General features: G+C 36.2%; 1 protein-coding gene across 3 annotated transcripts in view; it reads right to left on the bottom strand.

The window, feature by feature from the left end:
• DZIP3 (DAZ interacting zinc finger protein 3) overlaps nucleotides 1–9,999 on the bottom strand; it is a 139,335-nt gene that overhangs the window by 42,996 nt on the left and 86,340 nt on the right. For all 3 annotated transcript variants that reach the window (XM_015561230.1, XM_015561228.1, XM_015561229.1), the window contains 3 exons: nucleotides 8,847–8,942; nucleotides 8,566–8,693; nucleotides 2,141–2,209 (listed from right to left, as the gene is read on the bottom strand). In XM_015561230.1, coding sequence (XP_015416716.1) covers nucleotides 2,141–2,209; nucleotides 8,566–8,693; nucleotides 8,847–8,942 — 293 coding nt within the window. The remainder of the gene's footprint in view (nucleotides 1–2,140; nucleotides 2,210–8,565; nucleotides 8,694–8,846; nucleotides 8,943–9,999) is intronic.

Raw genomic sequence — 9,999 nt, 5'->3', positions numbered from 1 at the left:
TATCCACTGAGCCAAACCGGTTAGGGCACTGAATGAAAGCATTTTAATGTTATTACATTCAATGCCTCAGAATGAAAACAAATCCTACAGCTTAAGAGGAAGGGAGATGATGATAAGACATTATCAAGGACATTATGGAAAATGGCTACCTGTAAGGTTTCTCTTTTTCTTATCTCATTTTCACCTTGAGCTCCAGAACTCCAGAGCAATACAAACCACTGTCTTAAATGGAAACAATTAATTGGAAATATAACATGGTAAAAGGGAACTTTCACCAAAGCTATCCTCAGTGTTTTATTATTATAAACATCTGGATACTTGAGTATCTGACAAACACTGAAGAGAAGCTTGATAAATAAATATATTACTAATACCATTAAGGTGAGAGTGTTTTGTGGGAGGGATCATAAAATGTCCAAAAGAATTATTATAGCATTGAATATTATAGAAAATTTGCCTACAAGAATAAGACAAAAAATAGATAAATTGGACTTCATAAAATTAAAAACTTTTGTACTTTAAAGGCCATCATCAAGGAAGTGAAAAGAGCCCTAGCCAATTTGGCTCAGTGGATAGAGCATTGGCCTGCAGACTGTAGGGTCTCGGGTTCAATTCTAATCAAGGGTATGTACCTTGGTTGCAGGTTTGATCCCCAGGCCCAGTCAGGGTGCATGCGGGAGGCAACAATCAATGTGCCTCTCTCACATGAGGTTTCTCTCTCTCTGTCTCTCTCCCTCCTTTCCACTCTCTAAAAATCAGTGGAAAAATATTCTTGGGTGAGGATTAACAAAAACAAAAACAACAAAAAAAGTGAAAAGACACCAACAGAATGGAGGAAAATATTTGCAAATATCTGATAAGGGTTTTGTATGGAGAACATACAAAGAAAAATTAAAAGTCTACAGTAAAAACACAAATAATTGAACTTTAAAAATGGTCATAGGATATAAATAGACATTTCTCTAATTAGACAAACAAATGGCCAATAAGCACATAAAAAGATGCTCTACAAAATTAACCATTAGGAAAATGCAAATGAAAGGAACAATGGTATACCACTTCACATCCATTGCAATTGGTAAAATAAAGACCGATAATCCAATAAGTATTGGTGAGGATATAGAGAAATCAGAACTATCATCCATTGTTGGTGAGATTGTAAAATGGTGAACTGATCTAGAAAATAGTTTGGCAGGTCCTCAAACAGTTAAACAGAGTTAACCACATGTCTTAGCAATTGCATTCTTACATATACTAGTATATCACCAAAAGAGAATTTAAAACATGCCCACATAAAAACTTGTACACAAATGTTGTAACAGAATTATTTATTATAGCCCGAAATGAAAACAAATGAAATTGCCATTACCTGAGGAAAAGAAAAACAATTTGGTATATCCATACAATGGAATATTATTTTTCCACAAAAAGAATGAGTACAGATACATGCTCTAACACGAATGAACCTTGAAAAAAATTATGTTAAGTGAAAGAAGTTAATCACAAGAGATCACACATTAAATGGTTCCATTTATATGAAATGTCTAGAATAGGCAAATCCAGGGGCAAAAAATAAGACTACTGGTTGCCAGAAGCTTGGGGAAGAGAGAATGAGGAGTGACTTCTAATGAATCCAGGGTTTCTTTTCAGGGTGATAAAAATGTTCTGGAATACATTAAAAACCAATGAATTATATATTTTAACAGTGTAAATTTTATGCGGTATGAATTAGATCTCAAAAAAGCTGTTATAAAAAAATTACCTGCAGGCAAATCTATGAATGAGAACAAAAGTTAAGTCAGTTTCATAAAGCAGTCACACCCAGTTGTATTGATTAAAGAGATAAGAACTCAATAAGCTCTAGTCCCTGACAGTAGCGTGATGTGAGACAATAATTTAGCTGATTTATTCTCTCAGCAGTTTTCTAGGGCCAGAGCTAAAGTGAGCATAACCTCTGAATTTGTCTAGGACACTTCTAGTTAATACCTGTTGCTTCAGTTATTATGAATACTGCTCATTTTCAGGCTCATAGTGCCCCAGGTTGGATGATAAATTATATGGCTGTCCTAGCCAGAACATGCTGAGTGAAATACAAAGTTTCAGAGAGGGTGCACTAAACCAAAGCAATGGCTGTTTGTACCTTTTCATGGAAAGTTGCTCTTTAAGATTCTTGATCTCATTATCTTTAGCATGGTTTTGACGCTGCAATCTAAGCAAAGAAAAAAGTCATAAAATGTTAGAAATTATGTCATTATAGATGAGGAAGGATTAAGTATGTCCATTTTGGGCCAAATTGTTGAGTCTGAAAATAACTAAACTCTGATACCAAGACCTTCTGAAATATATCTTATTTCTGATGTCTGATTTACTGACTTCACAAAGAAAGAACTAAGTTTAACTCTTTAGTTTTAACTAAGCTATAAATTAGAAAGCCAGCAACAAGAGTTATTTTATCTTGCATTCCCAGCTCAGTGATTCGGAAAAATGTCTTTAGTTCTTTGTACTTCAGTTTACCCACTAGAAAACAGAGATGGTAACTTCTGATGTCCTAGGCCAGTGGTTGGCAAACTGCGGCTCGGAAGCCACATGTGGCTCTTTGTCCCCTTGAGTGTGGCTCTTCCACAAAATACTGACTTCTGCGCATAGGCCACAAAGTTTCAATCGCACTGTATGTGCGCGCCCGCACGTGATATTTTGTGGAAGAGCCACACTCAAGGGGCCAGAGAGCCACATGTGGCTCGCAAGCTGCAGTTTGCCGACCACTGGCCTAGACCTGTAGTGGGATTGAGAACTTAAAGTTCCTTAAAGAGATTATATCAAGTCATGCAAACTATTAAAGACTTATAGTCTGAAAGAAACCAGACCTTAAATATAGAAGTAATAAAGCTATGTTCAAGTAAGAATTTTAATAAGGACTATGAATTTAAACTAGGAATCACTCATATAAACTAATCATGGGAAATCTGGATAAAAATTTTGTATAAATCAGAAAACATAATCTGCCATAGCTTAAAATTCATATGCAAGAAGCTATTAAGAAAAATGCAAAGTAATACTTTTTGGTTAACATATATTTACATCCCATTTTTTATGTTCCTCCCTTGTGCTGCTGCTGTATTTCTCTTCACAACCAAGCTTTTATATTGCCCTGTTAATCTGCTTCAGTATGAAGAGATTTATAGCAAAAGTGTTATTTCTTTTTTAAGTTTCTAATATGCGAGACATTTGAGATACATAGGAGTATTGGTTAATATAAATTATTGGAATAGTAAAGCCTTAAAACAATGACTTTAAATGTTGGCTAGAATGCTCACTACTTGATTTTAGGGACTATCCACTCAACTTTACTCGAAGCTTCATAGAAGCTGTATAGAACTTACAATCAATGTTCTATTGGACTGAAAATGTAATGAAAGAAACCAGATCTATTTTTATACAAGAGGTCATGTTCTGAAGTAAATAATAAGAAATACAAGCTTTGGCCCTGACCGGTTTGGCTCAGTGGATAGAGCGTCGGCCTGCGGACTGAAGGGTCCCAGGTTCAATTCTGGTCAAGGGCATGTACCTTGGTTGCGGGCACATACCCTGTAGGTGGGTGTGCAGGAGGCAACTGATCGATGTTTCTCTCTCATCAATGTTCCTAACTCTCTATTCCTCTCCCTTTCTCTCTGCAAAAAATCAAAAAAATATATATTTTTTTTAAAAAAAGAAATACAAGCTTTGTTATTGTAATAAACAGGAGAATAGAGAGAGAGTTGGAAAGTAGTAAGATTTCTAAAACTGGCATCTTCCTTTCCTTTGATACATCCATATTTTACCCAGTTCCAGTTTACAGTGGGTGATAAGAGTTGACAGAGCTGCTAGGGAATACAGAAGACCTGGATTTGTAAGTAATAGAGGGTAAGGTATGCCTAGTTCTTATCATAAAGCTTGGATATGAACCAGCTATATATGTTCAGGCAGTCATAACTTCAATCCTATTTTTCTCATGAATTACATGATAGGGGAGAATTAGATTTTCTTTTCTAAAAGATCTAAAATTCTCAAGCTTATTCTGGCTGGCTATTAAGTTTATTATATGGACTTTATTGACAGCAGTTTCTTAACATTTATTAAGTGCTTATTGAAATTTGTACAAAATGTCACTTTTCTGTAAAACTGTTAAAATTGCAATCATCATCAATAAGTATTTATCAAACATTTACTGTAGTACTGGCATTGATTTAAGACAAAGAAAAAAAGTTTATTTTTTGCTTCCTACTAAACACCACATCCTAAGATGAAAGAAATCAACATTCTACAATTAAAGATTTATGTTTTTATCACATACTCTTGAGATATGATCAAAGTTAAAAATAGGCTCAAAAGCTTATGAGAACACACAGTGCTCATACTCTTTGTTTTGTTTTGTTTTTTGCCTAGATGCACTCTGTCTTTTCTCCCATCTCATCTTACCTAGCCTAGGCTCAATATTATGTCTTCAATGAAGTTCTTTCTTATCGCAACAAAATCCCTATAAAATACTGCTCCATTTGACAGTTATGTGCTTTTTAAAAATTTAAACTCTTTGAGATAATCACAGATCCACTTTCAGGTGTAAAAAATGATACAGTCAGAACCCAGGTACTCTTTACCCATCTTCCCTGCAATGATATCCTACAAAATGATAGTACAATAACGAGGATGCTGACAGTCATCCAGTTCAAGATACTGAGTTTTATCACCACAAGGATTCCTCATTTTGCCTTTAGAGCCATATCCACTTCCTTTCCACTCTCATCTCCTCCTTATAACCTTTAAACCACTATCTGTTTTCCATTTTTATCATTTTTGAAATTTTGTCACTTAAAAAAATGTAGTAATAAAAATGGAATCATACAGTAGATAAGCTTTGGGGTTGGGATTTCTCACTCAGCAGAGTTCCCTGATGTCTACAGTATATGTAGAGACATCACTACTTCGTTCCTGATGGTGGGGTTTGTGTCTTCCCTTTTGGTCAGTTTGTTAGAGGTTTGCCAATTTTATTGATTTTTTCAAAGGAGCAGCTTTGTTTCATAGATTTTTCTCTAGTTTTTTGTTTGTTTCTAATCTGTTTTATTTCCCACTGCTTATTTTGGTTACTTTTCTTTTTTTGTGTTCTTGAGGTAGGAGCTTGTATTATTCATTTGAGACTTCTTCTCAGAACTGCTTTAGCTGTGTCCCACAGATTTTGACATATTGTATTTTCATGTTAGATCAGTTCAATGTATTTTATTTCCCTTGGGATAATTAGGTATGTTTAATATAAAGTATAAATAATTAAGTAGTTTCCAAGTGTTTGGAAATTTTCCTGTTATCTTAGCATTATTGTTTTCTAGTTTGAGTCCAGGTGATCTGAGTGTATGCTTTGCATAATTTCAATTATTTTAAATTTACTGGGGTTTGTTTTATGGTACAGGTTATCATCTATTTTGGTGTATTTCTTGTGGCTACTGAAAAGCATAAGGATTCTGCTGTTATCTGGTGAATTATTCTATAAATATTGATCAGATCCTGTTGGTTGATGGTATTGTAGAGGTGGTCTATATCCTTGTTGATTTTGTCTCGTAGTTCTATAAATTGCTGAGTAGGGTGTTGAAGTCACCAACTGAAATTGTACATTTTTCTATTTCTTTCAGTTCTATCAGGCTTTGCACCATATATTTAAGGCGCTGTTTTTGGTACATACAACTTCGTTTTGGTGCCTTCCTGGTGGATTAATCCTTTTATCATCAGTAATGTCCCTCTTTGTCTCCAGTAGCTTACTTTGCTCTGATGCTTATTTTATCATATTAATATACCTTAATACAGACACTCCTGTTTTGATTGTTTACATAATGTATCTTTTACCATCTTTATACTTTCAACCTACCTATCTTGAAACTGAAGTTTCTTGTAAATAGTGATTATTTTATCACATTTTTTGTTATATCTTTGAAATCCACTCTGCCAGTATCTATCTATAAATTGGTGTATTTAGACCATTTACTAGTATATTTAAGGTAATTATTGATATGTTAGTGATTAGGTCTGCCATTTTGTTATTGGTTTTCTGTTTGTTTCCTCTGTTTCTCTTTTCTTACCTTCTTTTGGGTTATGTGAACATTTTTTTAGGATTCCATCTCTGTGTAGCTTTCTTAGTTGTTGCACTAGGTATTATAATATGCACACATGGCCTACTGCTATTGATCTTTTCCTATTTCTAGCAAAGTGTACAAGGGCCGATTCACACTGCTTTGATAGAGAGAGGCAAGAGCTTTGGCACCAACTGGGGAGACGGGGGTAAAGGAGTGGTGGAGACTAACACCAGTGGTGGAGATTCAGCTTCCCATAGGGAAAGTAGGGATAAAACCTACCATTGACTAGTCCCACCTCAAATCAGTTTGTTAAGTCCACAGATGCTGGGTAGAGGTAGAGGCTTAGCTCATAGATGGACCACATTGATGCTATCGTGCGAAAGGAAATGAGCAGTATCTGCTCCCTCCTGGTGGAGAATGCAAGATCAACCGCCTTGCTCAGTACTGCTACCCCAGCAGAGGAATCTGACTCCTGCCATCTGCTTTTGTCAAAGCATACTATCTTCTTCCAAGGAGTGGTGTGGGGCTGCTGGTGTTTGGCTGGAGTAGATGGGTAGTGCCAAGAAGGTTTTTAGTTGTTATATTTTCCTTTTCCTGTTCGTTTGGCTAGAGGGAACAGGTTTTCCTTGGAGTTTTCACCCTATGCCTATTGGCAGTTGGCAGTCTCTGCAGCACCTTGTTTAGGATATATGGGAGGCAATAAGGAAAATCACTGCTGTATAATTCCTCAAGTCCAAGATCTCCAGACTGTCTGCTTCCTTCTTCCACCTCTCAGAGTCTTCCTGTTTATTTGTTCTTTTAGGTCCAGGGTGTTTTAACTGTAAGATGGAGGACTTATAAGTAATGGAGCAACTACATCTTAGTGAAACTGAAAGTCCCTCTGTTATACGTAATTTTAATCCCCTATGTAACCTATACTCTCTACTAGCTAACAGTTAATATCTAACACGTCTTGGTATCCTCTACATATGCCTTACATAATTCTTCTCACAGTTAGTACTTAAATGTTTGGTGAATGTTTAACACTGAATGCTTATTGAGTGAACATATATATATCCCCTAAAGTGATCTGTCTGTAGTCTCAAGCATATAAGGGTGCCTAGGGTCAGCTATCAGAGTTGAGAAGGGATATCCTCAAATTATGAAGGAGAGAGGAAATTCATCTGCATGCATGACATTACATTACTGATCTCTAGTATTATGTAACACATTTCTGGATTGGTCATTATCTTTCAGGCTAAAAGACAAAGTTTTGAATCCTTCTTAAATGACTGCAGTGCTTAGTTTGCCCATGCTATCTTAGTTTACTCACCTACTTGTGAACTTGAAGGATCTCTCTAAGACCAGCAGGGACAGACCTGAAAGTATTTTCAACTGATATTAAGTTGCCAGAGCTATGGCAATCAGCTCTTAAAAACATATTCAGGATGGATGAGATGATATATAGGGAAAAATTCAAGACCTAAATTTCTGCCAAGTATTTCTCTAATTTTACAATTAGTATTTTGGACTCCTCACTTGAAGACTATTTCCTAGAAATTACCTATTCTCCTTATTAGCAATCTAGGAACTGCGAAAGATTTCAAATTAGATTTCCTAGACTGGCCAGCATGACTCAGTGGTTGAGCAGTGGCCTATGAACCAGGAGGTCACAGTTCAATTCCCGGTCAGGGCACATGCCCAGGTTGTGGGCTTGATCCCGGTGTGGGGGATGCAGAAAGCAGCCACTCCATGATTCTCTCTTATCAATGGTGTTTCTCTCTCTCTCCCTCTCCCTTCCCCTCTGAAATCAATAAGAATGTATTTAAAAATAAATTAGACTTCCTAGATGACTGGTGTCTTGTGGTACTACTGCTCATTAAAATAATTAAATTATATTATTCTTTAATACTCATCGGAGGCAGTGATTATTAGAATAAAATAAAGACACTTGTTTTTTCCTATTAAGTCAAAATTTTTAGTCTTCGGCATTTAATCCTTAAAGTTATAAGATAAATGAAATTGGTGCAGTTGTGAAGAGTCTCCAGGAATTTAATCTATTTGAACTCTCTTGGTCTTGGAACACAAACACTCTGAGGGACCAACATAAAAAAAAACATACAACTGATTCCATGATGTCTTTGAGGAATATATTTATCATATGTTATAAAGAAAAGGTCAAGCATTGATCACATTTTTATAAACTAAAATCATGATTTGAAAGTTAATTATCTTCCTCATGAAATTCTATTATCTTCACATTTGTTCATCTAATACATGAAAAGCTTGATATATAGAGTGAGCAGTTGCTTATTTCTCCATTTAGTTGGCAAGGCAAAAATAGAAATGGTTTTCAAGCAAGTGCGGTCTGTGGTTGGCAGTTCCTAATATGCAGTCACAATGCCACCTAGTGGGCACCTATGATTATCTTTTAAAGGCTGTTCACTATGGAGCAAACCCAAAATTTTGTTTTAAAAGGATTTGTACTTACTTGGAAACCTTATTGATTCCAAAAGCCACTTGTTGATTAAGAGATGCGATAATTTTATCTCTCTTTTTAATATGTACATGGTTTTCTTGCAACCGAAATATCACTTTTTTCAACTGCTTCTCAAAGCCCTGCTCAAAGAAAAATACAATTTCAGTTAATTCTGCTCAAGTCACCAGACATTGAAAGAAAAAAAATTGTGTTCTTTAGAAAAGAAGATATCATTTGGGTGAACATTTGAGTTACCTCTGACTTGCCTCAGATCTAATGGCAAAAGTACTTACTTCACACTGAGAGCGCAATTTATAAAGCTGCTGTTGTCGAGCAAGCTTTTCCTTCACAGTTTCTCCATATTCTGCAGCTATCTTACTGGTTGAGCCCTATTGAGCAAATGGAATATGCATGCTTTACTTTCCTCTTTTAAAAAAGCATTAATATTTTAGTTATTTAAAGGGGATTTAAAGTTTTCATCTATCACCTGTTCATGCTGTATAGGTATCAATGCAAACATCCCTTCTGATCAGTTTAGATAAACACAATCTCTCCCTCATTACAGCATTCACTAAATAATACCAGTTACTTGTCTACTGATGCTACAATTTGATAAAATTTCCTGGCATGCTTACCACTTTTTTTTTTTTTGGCGGGGGGCGGGGGCAACAGTTACTGCTTTTACTGTCCAAAAAACAAAAACACTTTATGACGTAGGCAATGGATACTTCCATTTTGTAACTTGCCCAAGGTCACACAGACAGGCAGTGGAGGCACCTTAATTACCCAAGCACTTAATATTATTACATGACATACCTTAATTTAATATTCAAATTCTCCACTATATTACAAACACTCTAATCATAGGCCCATGTCATAGTATAACTCTTGAGACAAAGCAGATGCTAAGTGATTTCTGAGTAAAATCATGAATTTATTTTCAAAAGGTGTATGACATTTTATTCTATTTGCAAGTTCTCATAGTTTGCATGGCTATTAAGTGAAAACCAAAGGCCCCACATTTAAATTATAGTGTCACATACAAAGCTTAGAATATTTCATTTCACTGAAAATATACACATCATATCTACACTAATAAAAGGGAAATATGGTAATTGGCGTACGACCGCTACCCTTTTCATTGGCTAATCAGGGTGATATGCAAATTAACTGCCAACTAAGATGGCAGTTAACTGCCAACAAAGATGGCGGTTAATTTGCATATGTAGGCACAATGCAGGGAGGCGAAAGGGAAAGCAGGAAGAAGCCCCCTGCCACTGACAGTGATCGGAAGGAAAACCCATGGGGGAGCTAAGAGCCGGGGGGCAGGGCAAAGGCGGCCCTGGGGGCCTGCCCCCCAGGCATGATCGGAGAATTGGGCGCCTTTGTCGCCCTGGCCAGTGATAGCAGGAAGTAGGGGTGGAGCTAGCGATGGTAGCTGGGCAG

This window comes from Myotis davidii, unplaced genomic scaffold, assembly GCF_000327345.1.
Source record: "Myotis davidii unplaced genomic scaffold, ASM32734v1 scaffold16, whole genome shotgun sequence".
In the NCBI taxonomy this organism is placed as follows: Eukaryota; Metazoa; Chordata; class Mammalia; order Chiroptera; family Vespertilionidae; genus Myotis; species Myotis davidii.
This window is presented reverse-complemented; position numbering and strand designations above follow the sequence as displayed.